The sequence below is a fragment of the Cebidichthys violaceus genome, unplaced genomic scaffold (genome assembly GCF_023349555.1).
Source record: "Cebidichthys violaceus isolate CVI_PGR_0920_01 unplaced genomic scaffold, fCebVio1.0.p SCAF_9, whole genome shotgun sequence".
Classification (NCBI taxonomy): domain Eukaryota; kingdom Metazoa; phylum Chordata; class Actinopteri; order Perciformes; family Stichaeidae; genus Cebidichthys; species Cebidichthys violaceus.
Window position 1 is genome coordinate 8,142,985 of NW_027176975.1, and position 24,161 is coordinate 8,167,145.

General features: G+C 41.9%; 2 protein-coding genes across 6 annotated transcripts in view; one reads left to right on the top strand and one right to left on the bottom strand.

The window, feature by feature from the left end:
- Positions 1-4: 4 nt before the first annotated feature.
- On the bottom strand, positions 5-22,274 carry acacb (acetyl-CoA carboxylase beta). 5 transcript variants are annotated; one of them, XM_068703310.1, is made up of 55 exons: positions 22,223-22,274; positions 21,071-21,157; positions 19,856-20,429; positions 16,764-16,896; positions 16,510-16,648; positions 16,276-16,385; positions 16,083-16,164; positions 15,889-15,987; positions 15,671-15,780; positions 15,435-15,545; positions 15,136-15,345; positions 14,874-15,044; positions 14,595-14,756; positions 14,346-14,509; positions 13,938-14,088; positions 13,727-13,830; positions 13,552-13,633; positions 13,323-13,468; positions 13,091-13,241; positions 12,873-13,007; positions 12,480-12,626; positions 12,210-12,398; positions 12,017-12,117; positions 11,822-11,910; positions 11,598-11,722; positions 11,401-11,514; positions 11,118-11,231; positions 10,937-11,026; positions 10,732-10,850; positions 10,253-10,276; positions 9,540-9,680; positions 9,333-9,432; positions 9,126-9,233; positions 8,952-9,008; positions 8,495-8,536; positions 8,174-8,389; positions 7,834-7,989; positions 7,481-7,684; positions 7,235-7,390; positions 7,028-7,150; positions 6,670-6,939; positions 6,441-6,538; positions 6,189-6,309; positions 5,987-6,097; positions 4,863-5,006; positions 4,638-4,758; positions 4,455-4,551; positions 4,252-4,348; positions 4,028-4,163; positions 3,752-3,929; positions 3,512-3,624; positions 2,325-2,479; positions 2,030-2,200; positions 1,543-1,679; positions 5-1,108 (listed from the first exon to the last, which is right to left on the bottom strand). In XM_068703310.1, exons 3-55 carry the CDS (start codon positions 20,407-20,409, stop codon positions 982-984), a joined length of 7,305 nt encoding a protein of 2,434 aa, XP_068559411.1. In that variant the 5' UTR covers positions 20,410-20,429; positions 21,071-21,157; positions 22,223-22,274; the 3' UTR covers positions 5-981. The 5 variants fall into 5 exon arrangements, with proteins under 5 accessions (XP_068559411.1, XP_068559412.1, XP_068559413.1 ...); XM_068703311.1 differs by lacking the exon at positions 22,223-22,274 and adding an exon at positions 21,974-22,058; XM_068703312.1 differs by lacking the exon at positions 10,253-10,276.
- A 412-nt stretch (positions 22,275-22,686) lies between these two features.
- Positions 22,687-24,161, top strand: part of pole (polymerase (DNA directed), epsilon) — a 15,085-nt gene continuing 13,610 nt past the window's right edge. The window contains exons 1-7 of the mRNA XM_068703315.1: positions 22,687-22,888; positions 23,001-23,136; positions 23,215-23,295; positions 23,404-23,448; positions 23,531-23,623; positions 23,747-23,901; positions 23,990-24,134. Of these exons, the coding sequence (XP_068559416.1) occupies positions 22,821-22,888; positions 23,001-23,136; positions 23,215-23,295; positions 23,404-23,448; positions 23,531-23,623; positions 23,747-23,901; positions 23,990-24,134 (723 nt within the window). The 5' untranslated portion in view covers positions 22,687-22,820. The remainder of the gene's footprint in view (positions 22,889-23,000; positions 23,137-23,214; positions 23,296-23,403; positions 23,449-23,530; positions 23,624-23,746; positions 23,902-23,989; positions 24,135-24,161) is intronic.

Genomic DNA, 24,161 nt, shown 5'->3' on the forward strand with positions numbered 1-24,161 from the left:
AAAATATATCAATGACATTTATTAACAAACAGTCTTCAGTAGAATACAAGACACAGGACAGAGTTTATATACATTTAAATTAAATGTCACTGTTTCAAGCAAATTAGGCCATCACTTGGGCAACCACTTTGGCGATTATTGTCCAACCTGAGTCTTAAGAATTACTGCATTATATCAGAGATACACCAACACAAATGAAAGAAAAGCTCAGAAGTATCAGATAAAGTGTCGCAGTATCACCTATCATTCATACCATTGTCTTAGAACACAAAACACTACAGCATAGATACACATAAACAGGCTGAAAGTGACAATGGACGGCTGAGTTGGACGACTGAGTCCATAATACAATTTTTAGAAAAAATCTTAATCTGTTCTTAATTTGCATTTCTGCATTACAATACTGGCAAACATTTTATTTTTAGTAAATGCAAAAATACTTTTTTTTTGTGATAGTTTTACTGTACCGAGCTACATTCAAAGTTTAACAAAAATTCTCTGTTTAATACATTTAACTGAATATGACAACCATCACCTAAATATGGAGTCTCCTACTTCATGAAGCTTGTGCAACTCTGGCCTCAATAGACTGAACAGACCTAGTTACATTGTCACACTATTATGTGCAAATACAGTCCAATGAAATGTGCGTTGCAGTTGTAGTTAGTGAACCAGAAAGTTCCTGGACCGAGCATCTGAAATGACTGACCTCACAAATGTAAAAGACTGTCTCTTTGTCTGCCTGTCAGTCAAGAAAGAAGAAGATCATGACATCCCTGCAAAGATGCCATTCAACAGCAATGTTTACGACAGACAGAGCACTGTAGTGGTTATGTGATCGCTGAGGAATAAGTCACTTTGTGCCCTAAATATACCCCCAAAAAATGCTAATTTTCTACCTCTTTACCAAAACCGTACAATCAACTAGAGCATCGTTTTTTTTGTTCTTATTAATAATATAACCTGTGGAAGCTCCGCAGATTAATTGGTGCTGGTGCTGTCCATAGTTGCAAGCAGATGTGAGAGCTTGGCCCTCTGGGACGGAGTGATATTCTGGCTCATGTGGATGATGCAGTCCATGGCTACGTCAGGGTTGGCCTGCACCAGGCTGGAACACAAGAGGAACATGCTGGAGTAAATCATCGTAAGCGCAGAAAATGCATTGATAGTGAAAAAATATGACTTGCATGTATCTCAGTGAGGTCTCAAATATAGGATGGACTCAACAGCTAAAATATGTGAATCTCTTCGGTTTGTTTGCCATAAAGGATTTAAGATTAAGCTATCTGGTCAGTGTAGCTGTAGTGTTATCTTCTTCAGGCCATGTGAGCTAAACATGACCACACATGATTGTGACTCTATTGGCTAGTACTTTAATCATTTATGTCCACAATGTAGCTCTGTAATTTAACATTCCACAGCTAAAATCATTTTAAGATTCATTAAGATGTGACGTGTAGCTTTTTCGCATTGATAAGATTATTGTAATGAAAATAAGCCCACATCAATAAGTCACAAAAATCTGTGAGTGTGTCTGCATACCTGCGGATGTGTTTCAAAGTGTTTTCCCTTTTCAGGTACTTGATGTTCTCTCGGATGCCTGATCGTATGCCATCCTCCTTGGTTAAATGCTTCTCGAGCCACTCAACGACTACTTTGTTATTATCCCAGAGGTAGGCCTGGAACAGCAGACAGAAGCACCTTTAAATCTTTGTTCAGTTTTAACAATAAAGCACTCAAAAACAAAAGCAACCACATATTTGCGGACCGCAGGCAAAAACTACTACTGAATAGTTGTATTAGCTTTTAAAAACTTACAGTACGCAAGTGTTAATAATGTTCACAGTAATTAACAAGGGGAAAAAGTAGCATTACTTGACAACTATAATGCTACGCAAAAATTCTCCCATGCCTATATATATATATATATATATATATATATATATATATATATATATATATATATATATATATATATGCCTATAATTCAACCCATTAGCCCTACAGCTGTCTAACTGTCATAACATACCTTGACTGTTCCTTCCGTTTCAACAAACCAGCGTCGAAGCATGGACTGCATGTGTCCATCACTGAGGTCCTTGTTGGCCTGCAGAATCTCACGCTTCACCACCTGCTCCAACAAGAGCCGCCGCAGACGCCAGTAGAAGAAGGTCCGCACGTTCTTCCAATCCAAAATATCCTGTCAAGAGTTTAACTAGAATTACTGCCTCACAGTTGTATGCCTCCGCCAATAAGTCGTTTTACACAAGTTTATTTTCTGCATCTAATGTCACAACATCAGTGTACATGAAGTGCACACTCACATTGATGACACCCTTCTCCTGCATCCTCCCCGGGGTGTCATGGAGATCTACAAACTGCACTGCCACCTGGTGGTAGATGGGCAACAGGAATTCCTCCCTGGCTTTGAGCTTTGACTCCAGCTCTCTGCACTGTTTGTCAGACAGCTCTGGGGAAGCTGATGGAAACAGAAGTGAGCGATTTATGAAGGTAGATTTGTGTCTTTATTACGCAAACAAAAAAATATGTTTTGAAAGCAAATTTCTCGCACTGCAATCAAAAATCAAGTTTGTAAGTGAAAATATATAAACTGAGAATAAATTATTTGTTAGTTTTGCTTATGAAACTATAATTTTTGGTTGCAAAACAAAAACCTTTGCTTTCAAAACGAAAAGCTACAGTTTCAAAACGAAAAGCTACGGTTTCAAAACCAAAAGCTACGTTTCAAAACCAAAACGTAAAGCTACGAGTTGAGTTTGGACGTAGTGGGCGGGGCATACGCTGCTGAATGAGCCAGGAGTTTCTATTGGTGGGTTCGACTTGGATCCCGGCATCTACTTCCACTGTAGAGGTTACTGTGATGAGCGGCATGGAGGTAAGTTGACATTATATTGCTCTGTTAGCACTTCACTTTGTTTTCATGTTGTTAGTGTCGTAGAGTCTCTTTTTTTAAAGAACGACATGAGGTGTTGTTGACATGAAGCTTCACTTTCTGCGTGCATGTAACGTAAGTCGAACCCACCAATAGAAACTCCTGGCTCATTCAGCAGCGTATGCCCCGCCCACTACGTCCAAACTCAGCTCGTAGCTTTACGTTTTGGTTTTCGTTTTGAAACTGTAGCTTTTGGTTTTGAAACCGTAGCTTTTGGTTTTGAAACCGTAGCTTTTCGTTTTGAAAGCAAAGGTTTTTGTTTTGAAAGCAAAGGTTTTTGTTTTGCAACCAAAAATTATAGTTTCATAAGCAAAACTAACAAATAATTTATTCTCAGTTTATATATTTTCACTTACAAACTCGATTTTTGATTGCAGTGCGAGAAATTTGCTTTCAAAACATATTTTTTTGTTTGCGTAATAAAGACACAAATCTACCTTCATACGATTGAGCTACTCAAAGACTTGCCAGTAAGGTTATGAAAATCCCAGGCATATGGAAATTAAAAGGAAAATCAAGTGAAGAGGTTTAGTGGGTTGAGAAAGAAATAGCCTTTACCAAGCTGCTCAACCAGACTAGCATAGACTGAATCTAGTCTTCTCATGGTCTTCAGTAGGTCCTTCCTCCTGTATTTGATCTCTACTGTACCCTCAGCCTCCAGCACACCACCTCTGGACACAGAAAGCACAACAGCAACAGGGAGACAAAAAAGGCTGGTTATTCTCACAAACACACCTGTTGCTTAGATTGGGAACTCAATAGAGTAACCATTTAAAAAAGCATGATTGCTTTATGTACCTGCTCTCCCTGTCTGCATAGAGCTCCATACACAGTGGGTTGATGGTGGGGTCTATCACCACCCACGATCCTCCTCTCAGCTCAGCATGTGGTGGGATGTACACCAGCACCGGCTGATGAAAACCACGCAGGGCGTCCACGATGTAGGCGCCAAACTTCAGTATCTGGTCATACATATCTGGGAGCAAAATGGGCATAAACAGATTTTTTATTTAATAAAAAAAACCTCCTGAATGTAATGCAGTCTCTCTGCAAAGTTCAGTATTCATCTGTTACCTTTCATTCCACCAGAGAAGCCCCTCCAGTTGGCAAACACCATGAGAGGAAGATGTTCACGGTTGAAGTCACAAATGGCCTGAGCCGTTTTAAAGGCTGAATCTGGAAACCACACCTGGCCCGCCTGCTGCAGAACCTGACACGAACACACAAAAACATAAGTATAGGTGAAGTACTGTGACGTAACCCGTTTAAATCATAAACATGTGGTGACAGTTACTCACTTTAGATTCTGAATCCAGGTTTGCTGGATCAGCTGGGACAGTGAACTCAACTGTGCGTGTTTCAACGGCGATGACACCAAGAGGGATTCCTCCTAACCTGTTTTTATTCAACAAAGTTATTAAACAGTTTAAGTGTAAGGTTTTAAAAAAAAAAAAACACATAATATTATATAAGCGTGTACACTGAGTGTAAACAGGTTTACCGTGCCCTGCCCACTACCACCGTCTGAGCCCAAGACTCCATTATCTCCATGAAAGAGCCATGGTCGAAGAATCCACTCTGCCAGGAACCTCTCACCGCTAATAACATTAACGCAGACAAAGAAAAAAATTAACCAGGCTGATTACTGAAAAAGTCAGAGTTTATATCACATATTGACACTTACTGGGGTGAGGTCTCCCAGCCAGCATCCAGCGGGGGTTGTACGGTGCTTTAGTAGGAATATATTCAATCTCTCTGTCTACTGGATCTGTAGATGATATGACGGGCACAGGGGAGTGTTTGTTCTGTAAGGAGAAGAGGAACTATAGTTGGTGATCTGAAGGGTTGGTCGGATACTTTTATAGACCTAAAAGTCACACTACATGAACTTTCACATGTTCAGCGAAACCTTTGGCATGTAGGAGAGCCACTGGAGGATGGTGAAGACGCCCTCAAAGTCATCTGGCACGGTGGTGTGCGTGACTCCATTATTGTGCATGATCTGGATCCCTCCCAGCTGGTTGTTGGATGTATAGACCTCTCTGCCCAAAACCTGCACAGAAACAGAAACTTTAACTTTAATGATTAACTTTTTTTAAACTGACCACAAATGGGTAAGTTCACGTCAGTGGGCCTGCAACATTTCATTTATTACTGAAGTGTTAAATGAATAATAATATGCAGATACAGTGTAGTTTTTTCGTGTCTTCTTCTCGCTCTCAGGTGTTCACCAGCTTCTGTTCCTCAAGTTGCCCCTTTGAACACCCCCATACCTGAAGTCACCAGTATCCATTCAGCCCACAGCAGATACCAACAAAGTGATCTCTCCTTTGATTGGCTCTGTCTACAGCATCATTTAGCCTACTTTTTGCCAGTAGGCAGATACAAACTATTTAAAATACTTAAGTTTTTGGCAAATACAGTAATTGCTCAAACCACCAGATGGCATGTATCACAAAATATCTTTTAATGTCCCGGGAAAGCATTTTTCTGGCAAAAACGTCTTTACACAATTTCAGGAGCAAACATTGACGGACCCATGCCATCGCAAAGAGGGCTGGGCCTTTGAAAATAATTTCACATAATGGAAGAGATGTGGAACTTCCAGGTCATTCACCTGATGCAATTGGGGGTAAAAAAATCTTTTCCCCATAGATTCACATTGGGAAAGAGACATCTGTAGCTGTCAGCGGATATATTTTTTTTAGATTAATCAACTTCACAGTAAGAACACTTATAGAGTCTTATCTAAATCATTAGGTTCTAAAAGTTGTAAAATGCACAAAAAGACAAATTATTTTCCTTCCTCAGTTCACGTGAATAAGCCTGAGAACGAGAGACTGGAAGGCGGGGTTAAAAGAAACGCTAGTGTGGAAGATCCTGGGAATTTTATACTCAGTCAAACTTTTTTTTGCTTCATGAACCACTGAGCAACCTTCATACAAATGAATGAGATCCCCTCCAATGCTGTATCCAGTTCTCTTTATACACTTTGAATATGTTCTATTCATTCTATTTGTTAACCAAACTAACCTTGTTCAGAGCACCTGCCCCAGTCAGGATAATGTGAGAGTTTTCCACCTGAATCACTCTCTGTCCCAAACGGACCAGATAGGCTCCAATTCCAATAGCGCGACAAGTCACCTGTAAGAGCAGAAAAAGTGACTCACGTGACAACGTCCCAGAAGACCACTTATGTTCTTCTTACTCAGAGAAATCACATTCACATTCTCACCATACTAATTGTAATAATCTCATCATATGCCTGAGAGGATTCTCCAGCTATGGTGCCAGAACCTCGCAGGTTCTCAACCCCGAGACCGTCGTCCTTCCCGATGACGTCAGTGATGATGTACCTGTACACAGTGATGAAAACCATTAAAGGACCAAATCTCTATTATCTCACAGATATAAGTTAAGGGTGTCAGTGATATTTAAACCAGAAAAAAGTTTCTACTTTATGAGAACAACCGATGATTTGTCGTACCTGGACTCTCCCCCTTCCTCTACATGGTGACAGTGAACAGCGTTGGTGGAGCTGATGCGAGTGTAGTCCTGTGGTGTCAGGTAGAGGTACTTGAAGCCCTGCAGGGAAATGGATATAACTTATGATAAGAAATGTAAAACCACACATACATATTGCTACACTATTTCCTGTGCTCAGTGCCTCGACTTGTACAATGTAAATATTAGTAGAAACACATTTCAGGGGTCACCTTGTATAGGTCCGTGGGGTCAATCCAGGCCACCTGGAACATGTGTTTGATCTCTTCAGCGAGGCCGATGCGTGCTCCACTGTTGGCTGCAACGTAAATGCGGGGAATGCCCTCGGCCCGAGCCAACTCAGACGCCCTGAGGAACAGCTCATCCTCTTGAGGACCAAATGAGCCGATCATGTGAGTGATGTCATTGCAGATGACAATGATATCTCTGCCCTCTGGGTACTCTGGAGTCTTCATCTTCATCCTGAAGGCAACCATTCCCACCTAGTGAAGAAGAGGTTTTTAGTGATCATCAGCATCGGCCCACAGAGAAAGCATAGAACTAACATGAATGCTTTAAAAAGCGTCCTACATCATTGTCTCCAGGCAGGCGGTTCATCTGCACGAGTCGACCTTGAGGGTCCAGAACCAGCTCGGTGCACATTAGGACGTCTTTAGGGTATTTGTCCCCTGGACCCCACAGCTTAAACAGTGCCTACAGGATTATTTTAAGTATGAGTCAGACATCTTAAGAACAACAAAAAAATTAAATAAACCTAATTCAGTGAGTAAGCAGTACCTGTCTGAACATCTCAGGGAAGTCATAGACGTATGTAGTCCCGAGAGTTTGAGCCTGGAAGCGTTTGGCCTGCAGCAGATCTTTGGTCATATACGGAGTGTTGATCAGCATGCCATGCAGAGGACCCTGCTTATCGCCATATGACTGGAACATGATCTGGAAAGGGAAATTAAGTGATTCATTTGACCATAAACATGCAACCATAAAACAAATCTCCTGCCATATACCACAGTCCACTGTCCTCACCTGTCCAGAACTTGGGTTGGTGACCTCCTTGTACAGGCTGATGTCCAAGTAATAGCCAGACTCATTAGTGAGAAACAGGCGCACAGGAATGGCATTCCCGGTGGGTGTCAGACGGATGTTGATCTTCAGCTCAGCCTGCAGGACCCGCAGCTTCCAAAGACGGCTGCCATAGCGCATCACCATGGAGCGAACAGACTCCTCTATCTGAGGGTCCCAAGAAGAGGACAAAGACCACTGAGCGATAAAACTGGTATACACAAAGAAATCATATAAATGCCTAAGTAATCCTAAAAAGACATGCAGCCATAATTAGCAATACTCGTAGTGGTAGCATATACGTGCTAGACACTGACTTTAGAGGGGTCCATAATGACAGTGGGGACGAAGTTGAGGAAGATGTGGTTGCAGTCTGTGCGAACACTGGTGTTACTGAAGGCCACCTCCAACTCATCCATGGCCTCCAACAGTAGACGTTCTCCCTCATTTTGAAGGTATTCAAAGGAGGCTTCCTGGTTGTGTATAAAAAGAGATTCAAATCTCTCAAAAAATGACCACTAACCAAATATTACCAATATTTTCTTTAATCAGGCAATTATAAGCCTTTCACATTGGGGAAAAAAAGTAAATCTAAAAAACACAAGTACTTATTTTTCAAAGAGTCAATAAGCTGTGATTTCCAGCTGCTCCACTAACCTTTGTAATGAGATCAGAGTGGCGGATAATAGCTCGTATGAAGAAGCGGTAGTCTGTGACTTCAGCTCCCTCCTGAACACGAGCAGCACCGAGGTACAGCTGCATCTTGTGGTTGGCACAGGGAACGGCTGTCAGGTCAAAGTTCCTCATGCGGTTGAGCTCCAGCTGAAACGCTAACGCCGGCTCCAGATTACGGTAAATACGATCCTCCTGGAACTGAGGAGAGATGCACATCATCATCTCCTCAGACAGCAGCATTTCAGCTCATCAACTAACTGATTATCAATTCTACAATTACAGGTTTTATGAAGAAAAACTTACCCCATCTCTAGCTCTGAAAGTGAAGAACTTGGGAAATTCTCTCTGTTGATTTGACATATTAAAATTAAAATAATCAGATAACAACCAAGTGTATTTACACAGTAAATGTGTACATGTTGAAAGCAGTTGTACTGGGAGCTTTACTGAACACACTGAGTGCAGCTATGGTCATATATTTGGATAAAAAGGTTTGAACTGCAGCACAATGCGGCATTACCTCTAGTTTATAGACAATACAAGGATCCACATGAGAGTATCTACATGTTACATATTAAGTTACATTTTTGTTAACGGAGTAGCCAGAATCATGAATGCAATGGGGGTAACAACATATATATATATATTTTAAAAAAAAATTCTAGTATTAAAGATGAATATTAGCCACGTCTTTGCTCTTCTATACTATTAATTAATGACTCAGTTAAATCACAGTACCAACTAAATTGTGTGCATTTACCTTCTGTGCAATCAAAAATGTGATTCGCCTGATTCCATATTCAAAGAGAACAGCTCGCTGTAAGAAAACACCACCACAATTTTTTGAATAAATATTAATAAAACTGAAACAATATCTCATATTCAGAAGAATCTGCCTTGTTTGGAAGGTAGAAGGTAGAAGAAGCTAGCTGACCTTTGACTGGGCAAAGGCGGTGAAGGCTGTAACCAGGGAGTCATCGTCTTCTGTGTCTGCTGTTTTTATGGACACGTTAATGATGTGGATCGGGTTTTCCCTCGTGTTCTGTAGGGGGTGAGGGAGAACTCGGTGGCTGTAGTGATACAGATGAAAACAGCCTTTTTAGTGATAAGACGGTGACTCTTACACACCCACAGCGCTCACCTTGAAGTTCTCCTCCTCAAACAGACCGGAGCAGGACTCTGAGAACGGAGCACTCTCCAAGAGTGGTTCTGCAAAGCTGGAGAGAACTTCATCAAAATTCCTGCAAAAGAAACAAACACATCAACATGCTACTTATGCTTTGATCTACACATCTTTTCTACTAATACAGAGGAGAGAAAGGAAAATTATAAGCAAGTTAAAAGTGACCTTTTGAAGTCGTCAAAACACTGGAAAGCCACCATGGCACCCATGCGCTGGCAGGGGGGAGAAAAGGCTCCCTCCATGAAGAGTTCACTGCTCTGCCGCCTCATTTTAAAGTGGCTTGATCCACTCACTGGCATGGGAACCCTGAAAAAGAGACAAACAGACGGTAACAGCAAGACTGAACCACTGAATGACCACATTGAAAGGTTCGCTTAAGCAAAAAAAAAAAAACACCGAACAGCCAAGATTACAAATATGCATACAGAGAGCAATTCAAGTATGACCACCCTCATATCGAGTTATAACTACACACATTTGATGGGCATATTTCATGTATTGAATTGAAAGGAATTATGAATGGTTGCTATCCAGAGCAATTGTTACTGTATCTGATTGGGAGTTGCAAATTTAAGAATCAAAGTCTGATGCCTGAGAGTACAGGCTCTCCATTCAGCAGCAGTCAACATAATCTCAGGCTTGAAGTTTCGAAGAGGAACACGGAACAAAAAGTTCAGTATTGCGAAGCAACAAAAAAACATATGAAGAAGCTCCGCTAAAAAGTGAATTAAGAAGGACTTGTTAGAGGAGTCCTTAAGCAAATGTTTCTGGTTTCACAGGACAGAAGGAAAGAAGCGACACAGCACATTCTGCATGCATTGCTGTGAGACATACACACGATCAGGTGGTTTGGCTGGTTGGGAGGAGCTTTACTCTACCTGTTGAGAGTAGGGTTTCTCCCTCTGAAATCAGATGATTGACAGGTGAATATTAGCAGTGGCTGATCAAACTATGCCACTACCTCAAGGCATTATGATTAGATTAAAGCACTAAACAAGATGTGCTGTGCACAATCACATTCATGTCCTGTGGGTAAAAGCGTTCTGCATTCACTGTTAGCCATAAGCAGTTACAGCAGCAGTTTATAGGCTCTCCACCTGCACCACTGAACAGGATAACTATTCAATTTATGTTTATTGATCTTTCAGGTCAATGTCATAATGAAGACGGGATGGCTGAAGAACAGTAAAATAATATTTTGTAAAGCCTGGATTCATCTATAAACAGCCACAAAGTGAGGTATTATTCTACAAAAGCTGTCCAGTTTTGGAAGTGGTAGTGAATCGCCAGTAATTCAGGCAACAATGTGTTATTTAAAGAGTCTTTTAAGTGTAGTACAGTGAAGGATTTGTTTTACCTGTTTGGATGTGATGATGGCAGCATAAACTGGAAGTCTACAGCGCATGTTCCATCCTGCAGCTGGTGATGCTGGATGCTATTCAGCTCATAGGCGATGTAACCTCTGCGCACATACACCTGAGAGTCAAGACAAAACAAGAGATTATCACTACTTAAGAAATAAAAATGCATAAGAAAGAAAAGTGTTAATACCATGACAGTACCTCCAAGGCAGCCATGCAGACAACTTGGTTGGAGTGATAGAAGAAATTGGGCAAAACATCAAAAATGGAGGTTTCAGAGAGAATGAGTTTCTGTGCAAAAGAAAATAAATATTAATTTGATATTCAAGCTGCTGAAAGAACTGATGATTACAATGAAATATCTCCACACAAGGAGACTGACCTTCAAGTTTTCTGGACAAAACTGGTGGCCGTACATGTCAATGGCTGACAGGAAGATGGACTCCACTTGGTTGTGCCTCAGTTCATATGATGGTAAATGGGATGCAATCAAGACCTATGACACATTTACAAATATAATATCAAATCCATACAGATGGAATAACCTGGTCTTATAAAGGTGAGGGTCTCACAAAGTATCCAACTTGAGGTATCCAGTCTTTTAGCTTGATTAAACACATTTAAAACAAACATAGTAACACTTAACAGGCGGTTTTAGACGTTACCTGTCTGGCTCTTAAGGCCACCTTTGAGTTCTCCATCTTGCCAAGCTGCGTGAGCTCGTTCAGAATGGCCATAAGCTCATCTGCTAGCATGGAATCCCTTCCACACAGTTGGTCCTACACAGGGCACAAAGTGTCTTTCATTAAAACTTTAGTGTTGAGGATTGTGTCACTTATGCGTGGCAGTTTTGAGGCCTTACTATGAGCATTGTGACTAGGATGTTCTTCTTGGAAACCTGGGCATGAGAGAAGATGTACTCCAGCACAGGGCTCATGTCCGGTTTGTGCTGCTCTCGCAAGTTGATAACACACTTGTCATAGTGAGCTGTTTGTGAGAACAAGAGTACAATGACATTAGCTATGACAAACAATCCTTGATTATTAAAGAAAATTACTCATCTAGAGTTTAATGTATTAACTTCACCTTGTTGAAACTGTATCTCTACTTGCAGGTATCGCTTCAGCAGATCGAGAACCACAGACTTCATGTAACCCCGAATGCCACTGCGGTACCTGGACCAGCCACATTCAGACACGTGTCAATAAATGGGATATTTTTCCATACATTATGTATTAGTGCTGTATAACCTGGATCTGACAAAAAAAGGAAAAAACTAACCTCTGTACCAGCTGAACAATACTCTGAGTGTTCATGAAGAACACCTCTCGGTCAGGCTTCCTCTGCAGGGTTGCTGCATGGCTGTCTAGAATATTTGCAATCTGGAATAAACAAAAAGAAACATCATCAGATTACATTAAGAACGTGCACAACTGCAAGCAGCAATATGTCTCCGTGCATCAGCGTCACTCACCCTTTGGCTCGGGAACTGGCAGAGGACAGAGGTGATGTTGCTCGCGTACTGAGCCATGACTTTACGGATATTTTTCTCCACACTGGGAGGAATGCGACTCGCCAAGCTCGTCATGATCTCCTGGAGTTCCAACAGTGGCAGCGAGGGGTCCCTTAGGGTCTTCATCAGGGTAGCCACCCACTGTTTCAGCTGCAGACATGAACATGTACATATGATTAACACCAATGACATCATTTAAGAATCTGTAGAGGCAGAACGCCTGCTGTGTACCTTGTTGCTAAAGAAAGGCTCTTCAAGGCAGTAGCCGGCCATGACTTTCACCAAGTTTTCCAGCACACAGTGAAACACCTGGTGAAGCTTTTCACCAACAATGGGTAGTGGTTGCTGCGGTGGCAATATGGCCGTGTTGAGCTCCACCTATGACAGGAAGTGAAAGCAGGAAACAGTTTAAAAATGAAACATGGGACACAGAATATAATTATTTGTTTACCAGGCAAAAGTTACAATAAACATTTTCAGATACAAGGCTAAAATCTTACACTTTTTAGCCAAGACCTGAACATCACAATAACGTTATAAAGTGGTAGGAATTACAAGGCACAATTAAGAGAACACCTTATGCACTATGTGCATATGGTGTAATATAATTTTCCATTAATGTACCCGATGTATACTGCTGGGGTCATCCAGGTCTACACGTGCCACCACGCAGCCAGGCTCCAGAACAGCTCCAGGTCTCTTGACAAAGTGGACGCAACCAGACTGCTGCACTGTCAACGTCATCACCATCTTCATCACCTGAAACCACAGCGCAAACAGCCAGTGAACAAAAATACCGAAAGCCTAAAGAAATCTATTTCACCAACATCTGTCACATTTACCTCAATCTCTGCATAGATCACTCCTGAAAAAACGTGGCCTCCATCGTCTACCACGTACTGCAGCAGTTTACCAGCAGTGGGCGACCTCAGCACCGTGGGATCCTTCTCCTTGTCAAATACACAAGTCTTGTTGCCAACAGTGATGCGATAGCTGTGGGGGATGAAGTAATTCAGAAAATTAGTCAAACAAACAAATAGATGAAACTAAATCTACGGATTCAAGAGCACTTGCCTGTCCACTTCCTCCTTCATGTAGGTGATATGGCTGCTGCCGTCATAGGACAGCAGGAGGCCCCCATCATTCAGCCTGTGGACGTCTATCTCAATGTTGGAGTCGTTCATCATGATGACAAAAGTTGTTGGGGATTCGCGAGCAACCTGCAGGCAGCAGAAGTGATAACGTATTGATTAAAACAGGGAAGAGTCAAACAAGGAACGTGTGATGGGAATAAAGCAGATACCTTGAGGCAGAACTTGACTCCTTCATATATTAAGTCCACATTGACAGAGTTGAGGAGACTGGCTGCAGGCAGCACTTGGCCTCTATGGATGCAGTAGTTTTTAATAGGTCAAATACATAAAGATACAGTGAGAACTGCAGTGAGACAATAATACGATTGGACTGTGTCGACTGACCTTTCAAGTGAATGCAGGTAATCAGACATGCTCTTTTGGAAGCTTGCATCAGCAACATGCAAAGCCCCACAAACAATACCCAGCATGGTATCTGGTCTCTCCGCCTGTAGGAAGAGCATGTGGCTTCATGAAACAAACAAATGACCACAAATTCAGTGACCGACTACTTAGCCGTGTAACGATCTATGGCACAAGGTCATCAGTCTCCTACCTGCACTTTCTCTGCAATGAGATGATCCAGCCAGCTGGTGTCGATATCATTGTTTCTGAAGCTTTCCGTCTCTAGTAACTTAATGAGATATTCAACTGTGGTCCTGAAGTCACCTCTAATGGACAGCTCCTTCAAAGCCACCACCATGTTCCTGAAGCACATGGCAAATATGACAACTGATAAACACATCTATCCTATGAGATTGAGATTTTTGTAAAAGTATATTGCATAGATGTCTTCTAAGATTTCATTATACTATTGGTAAGTCACTGCAGTTTCCACATTGTTGTATTACATCAGTTACAACATTAGGGCGATACTGGCCGTTGACCTAAAGGCGACACCAGAAAGCTTTTATTGTTAAAGATTAGAGATCTCAAAATCAGAAGAACTAAAAGAAAGGCTTACGAGATGGCTTCTTCGCGGTTCTCTCCCCAGGAGAAACAGTGGCCAAACTGGGAGTCTGCAAATTCATGCAGGCCTCCAGTTGCCCCCACGCTGAAATAACCCCAGACGTTTTTACTGCTGCGGAAGTTCAGCTCCTGCACGGTGCCAGAACTGGGCTTGAACCCCTGTGAGAGAGCACAAGGGTGACGAGTCAGTGTTGCAAATCAAAAGAACATAACAAAACAAAGTGTTGGTGAAATTGCGCTCTACCTCATCAGGGTTCTCACTGGTGATCCGTGCAGCTATGACGTGCCCTCTTGGACTTGGCATGCATTCTGGATTCTCAAAGTTAATAATGGTGTCACCCCACGGAGTTTCTCCGTAAAGCAAGCGGATGTCCTTAATTCTATCAAGGGGGATGCCCATCGCAATCTATGGTAGATGAAAAAAACTGTTAAAAAACGGAAGAACTGGAACTCTGGCTATCGTCTCATTTGCAAGATAATTACGTATTTTGTTCCTATGGTATGATTCTTCTTTTTCTTTTACCTGAAGCTGGGCAGCTGGCAGGTTTACATCTCCGATCATCTCTGTACAGGGGTGTTCTACCTGCAGGCGAGGATTCAGCTCCAGGAAATGGAAACTTCCGTCTTCAGAGTAAAGATATTCCACAGTACCTGCACTCACGTAGCCCACCATCTTGGCCAATCGCACAGCATACTGGGCCAGAAAGAAGAGACCGAATGTCAAGTTTTAACCAGACAAATTAATTACGGGGGTGAAAATTAGACATGCAGTGATGTAAACTAACCTTTTCCATTTGCTCGAATGTTGAGGAAGCAGCTATGGTGGCAGGAGCTTCCTCTATGATCTTCTGGTGCCTTCTCTGGATGGAGCAGTCTCGTCCGAAGAGAGAGATGGCATTCCCGTACTTGTCAGCCAGTATCTGAACCTCAAGGTGCCTGGCATGCTGAGCCAGCTGCATGATGAAGATAGGTGAGCCGGGTACCTCTGTCTGAACCTGCACTCAAAATAACAAAACATCAACATAGCTGTCAGAATGAAATCAAATTCAACTGTGACAAAAAGGGGGTATAAATCAAATCAAACCTGTCTAAAGAGGCTTGGGAAATCCTCAGAACTTTCTACTTTCCGAATACCCTTTCCACCCCCCCCTTCAGAGGCCTTGATGACAACCGGATAACCAATTCTTTCAGCCTCCTGCAAAGAAACACCACATAAAATGTAAGTTAGCAAAAAGATTCTTCCGTGAAGGGAATCATAATTTGGGTAAAAAAATATTACATTAAAGATATTATTATGATGACTTTGCTAAATATACTTACTGCCAGTCCATCGTCTACATCAAGAACACAGCCCTTTGAGTAGACCCCCGGAGGAACACTGATGACATTGCCCAGAAACTGGTCGGCCTCTTCCCAGTCTACTCTCAGACCTGGAGCAACACACATGCAAAGAACATGAATACACTGACAAACACAGAGTAGAGTTTGTCTTACTATACATTATGTGAACTGAGACAGTGCAGGAGGAAAATCATCACCTGATCCGCTCCATGGCAATGTGGGAATGTCAGCACTTTGAGCCACAATGGAAGAAGCCACCTTGTCCCCTAGAGCCCACATGGCCTTACTGGGCGGGCCTGAGAGAAATACAGTCAGTTAACAATGAGACAGGTACAAATAAACACAATTAAATTAATGTGAACCTTCTGTGGTTTCAAACTGGATTTTTTACCTAAGAACCATATTCCTGCTTTGTCCAACAGCTCAGGCAGTTTGGGATTTTCTGAGGCATGACCCCAACCAGCCCAGACAGCCTGTTAATAGATACACACAGACATGTCATTCATCAGATTATATTAACAAGTAGGCAAAGTCAAGGGTCAAAGAAGTTACAGACCAGAAAGAACGAAAAGGTCAAAGAGTACCTGCACTGGGATTCTTTTAGCAATGTCAACGATCAGCTCTACGTTGGCGTAGTTGTTGTTGTTGGGCCCACCGGGTACAGGCACATAGTGGTCTGCCATTTTAATGTATTCTATAAGAGAAACAAGCAACGTAATATAATATGATTATGATATGATTGGGGATATCTTCTGCTATATAATAATAATAATAATAATAATAATAATAATAATAATAAGTATCGTGTTCACAATGACCTGCATTAGCTTTCAAGTCTTCAGGGGTAACCATGACAACAAAGCGGATGGTCCTTTCATTACGAAACATTTCGTAGGACCAGCGGCGGATCGAACGCATACATTTGACTGCAGCTATGCCGTTGTTAGCGATCAGCACCTGCAACAGAATCAGAAAGCACTTGTGTAGCCTTAAGGAAGACAGAGAAGCCGCAATGGTCACCGAGCCATGAAATACAGAGATACAAATAAACAGGGAGGACTCTCACTCTTACTTTTTCAATGACACGGTTGCCACCAAATCGGGTAACAAACTCAGCAGGAGAGGCCACGGTGAAGTCCCTCTGTAGGTCCATCTTTCTGTGTTTACGTCCTTTTTTCACCAAGTGAAGGCCAGACATGCTAGGCCTGGAGTAGAAAGGTCATGGTTAGTCGTCATCTTTCAAGTACACAGCAAAACACAATAACCTGGGTGTATTCTGTTCCATATAAAAGATTAAACAAATAATCCAGGAACCTGAAAACAAACTATACAGCAGCAACAACAAGGGAGCAGCAGCACTGAAAGTCAAAAACCCAAGTCAAAGTGTACTCTCTCTCCTCTACAAGCAAAGAGACTGTGTACCAGTTGATTTATTTAAGACCTTATCTTCAAATCAACACTGTACAACTGTTCTTAATAAGAAACAAGTCATGGAAAAAACGAACTATTTATGACAGAAAATAGGTCCACGCCGTTGCCCCTTTTTATGTGATGTTCACCAGCAATAAGAGACAATAAAAAGGTAAATGTGTCATCAGTCTGATGCATTCATAAACAAGATGCAACAGATGTACAAGGCTGGGTCCAAAAGCAGAAGTAATGACTGATAAAACATGTATTCAGAAATATTCAAAAAGATCACAAATCAACAGCCGAGCTAGTTTTAGTGATACCTGGCAGTTCATGTAAGTATGTTGACATGAACCTGAGCTTCCATTTTGTATACATATCTGATATTACTTTAAGTGAAGTTGACCAATAGCCTTCTTGTTTACTGCAGTTTTAACAGAGGACTATATTCAAGAAGGACTATTGGGTTATTTCTGCATAGTGATAATAATTATCAATAGAGTTCACTTGAGTCTATAAGTGTTTCCTTGCAGACTCCATGACCAATGAATTGTGCCACTTTGTTATCTGGCTGTCAATGTAATCATCTAATCACATAAAAAAAACAGCTTAAGCATTTGGGTTTTACGATCACACGCTACATTTTTATAAAAGTGGATCATTTCCTCTGGTTTACTGACATGTAGACATGTTTGACTTCAGATTCTTGCGAAATTCAAAAGTGTAGTTTCCGTAAGACTCTGACCTGTTAGTTTCATTGTTGGAAAACCTTTAGAATTTAAACAACACCTGTATTACAGCACACACAATAAGAGACATTTTGAACACTGCTTAGTTTAAGAAAACAAATGCGAAGCAACTTTACCATGTTTTGCAATAACTTAAGATAATGTTACGTACCACGATTATCAGCTGGCTCGAACCTTGTTCATTCCAAAGTCTCATTGCAATTGCACCGCAAGCCATCTCACAGGATGTCTGTCCCACGTTGAGATATCACTGAGAAACACCTGTGTTGCATCAGTGAGCGATGTTGTGAAGTTGAAGTGCAACTTTGTCTCAGCCGATATGAATTTTAAACTTAACTCCGCTACTGTTCGGTAAATAGAGATCGCACCTCTATTTATCTAGTTTTTTTGATCAACTTCTGCAGCTCTGTGTCTCGCAATGTTCCCATGTGTATCCACTTTCTAATCTTTTTCCGGAATATGAGGCAGAAGTTTATTTACATACGTACTTTCCAAGGAATATCTATTTGCAAACATGACTGAGTCTTGTTGGCATATTTCTTTCCTGCTTCACAGTTACTGTGGTCTTTTTTACACTTCCCTCCTCGAGGGTACACATTGTCGGAGCGTTTTTTTTCTTCTATTTCCTCAAACTTATGTGTGCCAAGACAAGCTCTGTTCAGTTACATAACAACAGTAAGACCACACGAGTGATCCTCCCTGTTCACAAAGTGACTCCCGTATCTATTCTACTGTCGTACAAAGTCATTATGCATGTTTCCATTGTTTCTGAAGCTGCATCGTAAAGCACGTGATACATGTACATAATAAACTATGCAGCACAAGCATCAAATTACACAGAACGGAATCCAACTTTAAATAGCACCTTACCTTCAGAGACATGGGAACAAGCTGAGACCCTGACAGCCGTTTCCCTCCATTATACGGTACACTTTAATGCCTTTTAGTAGTGAAACTAGAATTTAAAATCTAAGACAAAAACAAAGAGCCCTCTACAAAGTGCTTCCTCTCATGTGCTCCCTCCCTTCTCCCCACCCAAATTTGCAGCAAAATAATCTACAGATTCTTGTAACAGATCACAGGCTGCTTCTTCTAAATATACAAAGAGGCAAGGCCGAGATCAGGACAGAAGTGTTCCTTCTACTTCATTTATAAAAGAAAGCAACTACTATCCAAGAAAAGTCTGTAGCCAAAGTTTTTGGACATAAAAAGGGTGAAACCTTTGTACACACACACACACACACATGTACAAAAGGATTTGTTTTCCAGTAAACATTTTTCACAAGTGCATCTTCTTCTGCGACAAAACTATTCCTCTGAACTGCAGGAAGATGATTCTAAGGATTAGATTTGGGGGAGGAAAATCTCTTACCTTGTTCTCCTTCATGATGCTTCCCACAAGTCCTGCTAGCACACATAGCTTCAAGCTTTAAGGTAAATCAATCCAACCTGAGCTGAGAATGTAGCTGTGTGCACCAAACAACCTCTCTGAACCAACTTTTACATAAGATTCACAGAATCTTAGTAAAAATAACTCTCCACTATGCAGACAGTAAAAAAAGTGAAAGAAATGTTTAAGTGTCTTTTGTTTGCTGTGTTGTAACCTAGAGTCACACCACAGCTTTCAAAGTCATTTGGTGCAGAATCTTGTTCCAATAATAGAGCCGGAGCTGTTTGGCGTACAGCACAGGTCAACGCCACCCAGTCAGGTGATAAGGCACAGCTTGTGGAGACAGGCAAGTAGGAAGATAACAGCACTTCACCAACGTGGCCACGTGTTTGACCCACATATTAAGAAAATACATCCTCTGCCAGACCTTAAAAAACAAGTCAGTTCATATACACTAAGTCCCTCAGACAAAGTGTGAGAGAGATGCTTCCATGTTTATGTCACATGCCAGAGTTACAACTTCTAGACGAGGTTGTTCACCTTTGTGTTATGATGAAAACATGCTTGACCCTAGAGAGCTGACATTAAATCAATTCTATAGAAACAAGGTCTTACTTCATGCCTGAGGAGCTGGTCCGTGGCACTGCAGAGGACGCCTGCTGAGGAGAAGGCTTGGGGGCGTAGGTTGGTGGCAGAGCTGCACCGCTTGGAGGTTTAGTGACCAAAGGTTCCTCGTCTGAAGAGTTGTCCTCCGATGCTCCGAGAATGAACTTAAGGCGTGCCCTCGCCTCGGGCTCTGAGCTCAGCATTGGCACCTTGGTTTTGGGTGGTTTCTGGGTGTTCGTTCGAAATGATGACTTTTCTGAATGTATCTCAGAGGACGCCTGCAAAACCTCAGTGTCCACTGTTTTAACTTCAAGACCCGCAGAGGCACTGCTGGCCTGAGGACTGTTGTCCTCATTGTGTGTTGAGATAGTAGGAACCGTTGACAGGGAATGTTCCTCTGGATGAGGGGATTGTGCAGCGGGCATGTCCTCCTCGGCTGCAGGTGGACCGCAGCCAGACGGAAATTCCTCTCTTTTCACAGGCATTGCTACCGTCTTGGTATTATTCCTCCACAGCAGCAAAAATATCCATAGGATTAATCCCAAAACTGCCAACTGGAACATTTACAGGCATTCCGCTGAGACTGCAACAAGAGCAAAGTGGACATTATATGTCATACGAGAGACGACAGTGACATCTACACTTCATCACATAAGTGGGATATCTCTTTCACCCCACAGGGTAATAACAGCTTTGGTGGCATTAAAAGTGACTGTTGACTGATAAATCTAATGCATATTATATTACATTATCATATAACAGTGACACCATTGCTTACTTTGTCCACTATAGAGTTTAGTACAGTAAAATGTCTCATTCAGTTTTTGCTAAAATTCCCCAACAACCACTTTAAAGGGATCCTTATCAAAAATGTTTGTTTACGATAAGTATTTAAGTAAACAATATGTCAATGTATACTTTACCAGAATTCTTAATTCTCAAATATCAAAGTAAAAAAAAACAGTTGGACCTCAGTTAAGTGACTTTTTGTGATAACGCTATTATAGCTGTCTGTGCATTATTCTAGTCTAAAGACATTTCCATTGACATGATCAGAGGGCAAGAAGCCCTCTCGGGACAGAGGCATGCTGGGTAATTTGAGATAAGATCCGTGGGTTACTTTCATACTCGTCTTTAACAACAATAGCTTTAAATCATGATAGCTATGCATAACTGCATGGTATGCATGGTACATGGCTATACCAGTAGAGTCTGTCAGGCTACCTTTCAGTCAGTGTCCAGTAATCAGCCCGTCTGTAACAGCTGCAGGAGAGCCAAGTGTGGCTGCTTCATATGGGGTAAAGGTCAACACTGAGGGTGAGGAGGGTGAGGAGGAGGCACAAACACACACACAAACAGCATTAATGAGCATCTGAAAGCACAAAAATAAATAAATACAAAATCAAGGATTATATTAATATCTGTGTGAAACAAATATGGATTCCTTATGTCAGCTTGAATCAGTATTTCAAATACAAATGAAACATATTAATATGAATTGAATGTGATTCAATACAGAGACGAGGAGGCACTAGTCCTCTGGAGCCACTTTGACTTTGACAGAAACAAAGAAAACGCTGATCTATCACTTTTCAGAGGAGGCACCATATTCAACACCATTTCTTCATAAGAATAGCATTCAAAAGTTTTCATTTCATGTGTCATATTTAAAAAGTTTTCATTAGAAGCTATTAGTTGTTAGAGTACTGATCATTTAAAATAAATGCTCGTGGCTCCACTACATAATAAAAGGAGATAGAGGTAGTATGGTCACTTCAGCTCCATGCTGACCTCAACCGACCGTCAAATGTAAACAAACTAAATGTCGGCTTATCTCCTGCAAACTTAACTAAACACAAACCAGTGTGCTGTTCTTTTCTCACAATAAATGATCAACTAACAACTACTTAACCAAGTTCAGACAAAGCACGATGTTCAAGTAAGTCAATTCTGACAGAAAACATTCAATATGTGACCATGTTTTTGCTGGACAGGAAAATCCACATGCTCTTTAAGATCAGACATGAAGTCTGTTTGTGTCAACGACATAAACCTCGGGTTTAAATGAGTTAAGATAACTTTTAAAAGCGGTATTCACGTGTAACACCATCATTTAATTACTCTCACCACTACAGATAACGGGCAGCACTACTCAGTCGTCGCTGTTGTTGTTGTTGTTGTTGTTGTTGCAAGACACACCAGGCTAGCGACTTAGCTGACAGCCAAACCAGTTATTTTGATTAAACTACATCCTTCAATGTCTAATTATCTCCACTGAGACCTCAAACTCCGCACAACGGGAGCTGCGCCGCTGTTAAAGGTTTAACAGTTTAAATAATGTTCCTGACAGCTGCAGGAAACGTCACTGCCACCTACCTCCAGTCTCTCTCTTTCTTCCTCCCACACGGTCCACAACACCACCTCCTTCCTCCTCGCTAAGGTGGTAAACATGCGCAGGGAGGGGTTTCAAGCTCCTCCCAGGAAACAAGAGTCCCATCAAAGATCGTGTCTGTCAAACATGTTTCACTCTGTGGTTAGAAACATGGATAACATAAATAACCACTAGTTGTTCGGTCTGTAAATGGCAGTCGGGTCCTGAAACTTGAAAATGTGAAGGAAGGAATTTACAATGACATGTGATGAATGAGAGGTGGCAAAGATGTCCATGGTTGAAGCTTGCAGGCTTTTACGTTATCACTCAATCAGACCGTAAAACTGTGCTGAATTGTCGGTCTGAGTGAATCCTCTTTCTAATCAACGATCTTTGATTTTCTTCTCTGTGCTCCTCTCGCGGCGACTGCACGAACGCGCCAAAATAAAAAAACACAGGCAGCGTCAGAAGAGCGGAGGTCAAACCTTCGAAATAGCTTCTAAAACGTTTCAAATGCAGCTTTGCTGACAGGTTTAAACAACCTGAGCGGGAGTTTATTTGGTTTATTTCGCCGTGTGGCAGCCGGCAGACCGAAGATAGAAGATGGTTTTACAAAACAGTGGACGGTACAAAGCGGAGCGAGGACAAAGTGGAGGGGACCAGGAGAACCAGTGAGTTGATCCTCTTCTCACACAACAAACTGTATGCTTCCTCCGACACAATATACTCTAAGTGATATTTAATAGATGACATAAACAACCTGTTGTGTGTGTTTGTAAACAGGGACGATGGATCCGCGATGTCGGCCCTCAAGCGGCTGGAGCGCAGCCAGTTCACCGACGAGATGGACGCCCGCTTCGGTTTCGACAGGATGAAGGAGCCGGGGGAGAAAACGGGCTGGCTGATCAACATGCATCCTGTAAGTATTTACACACACGGTGTCATGTCTGGCCTGTTGAATGTCTGGTATTAAATGAGACGCTTCTCTACTTCTTAGACTGAGATCCTGGACGATGACAAGAGGATGATCAGTGCTGTGGACTATTATTTCATACAGGACGATGGAAGCAGGTTCAAGGTGTGACATTGTTTTGAAATAACATAATCATGAAACAATAAAATGTGCAAACACCTCACAGCCTTTATCCACTGCGCTAACATATCCCGACATGCATCCTGTCTGTAGGTGGCGCTCCCATTCAAGCCGTATTTCTACATTGCTACTAAAAAGGTAAGACAGTGTTTGTCATTTGGTTCTTATGCCATGTAATCATCTTCAACAACTTGTTCCTTAAAGACAACTTTACTTCCAGAACTGCGAGAGAGAAGTCATCTCGTACTTTTCGAGAAAGTTTCAAGGAAAGGTGGCGAAGCTTGAAGTTATCCCAAAAGAGGACCTAGACCTGGTAAGAGTATTGTTTTTCTTGTCCTGTTGCCAGTGTTAAAGTGGTTCATGTTATGTAACAGAAAGGAGATTTGAACACAACAGCCACATTTACTAACATGTTGAACTGGCCGGTTCTCCTCAGCCGAACCATCTCGTCGGGCTGAAGAGAAGCTACATCAAGCTGTCATTCAGCACCGTGGACGACCTCATCAAGGTAAAGCGCGAGATCTCCCCGGCAGTACGCAAGAACAGAGAGCGGGAGCAGTCCAACGACTCCTACACCGCAATGTTATCAAGGTACCACCGTCATCATCAGTTTCTATTAATACACTGTTTTATTTCCAGTTTAATATTGATCTGCTCACACCTTTGTTGATTTTTGCAGTGCGTTATCGGGGGGCAATGTGGCCTCGGCAGATGAAGCCGGGAGTTCAAAGAGTATCTCAGACCAGTTGGACAACATAGTGGACATGAGGGAGTACGATGTGCCCTATCATGTGCGGTTGTCCATCGACCTCAAGATCCACGTGGTAAAGAGCAATTCCTGACGTCCAGAT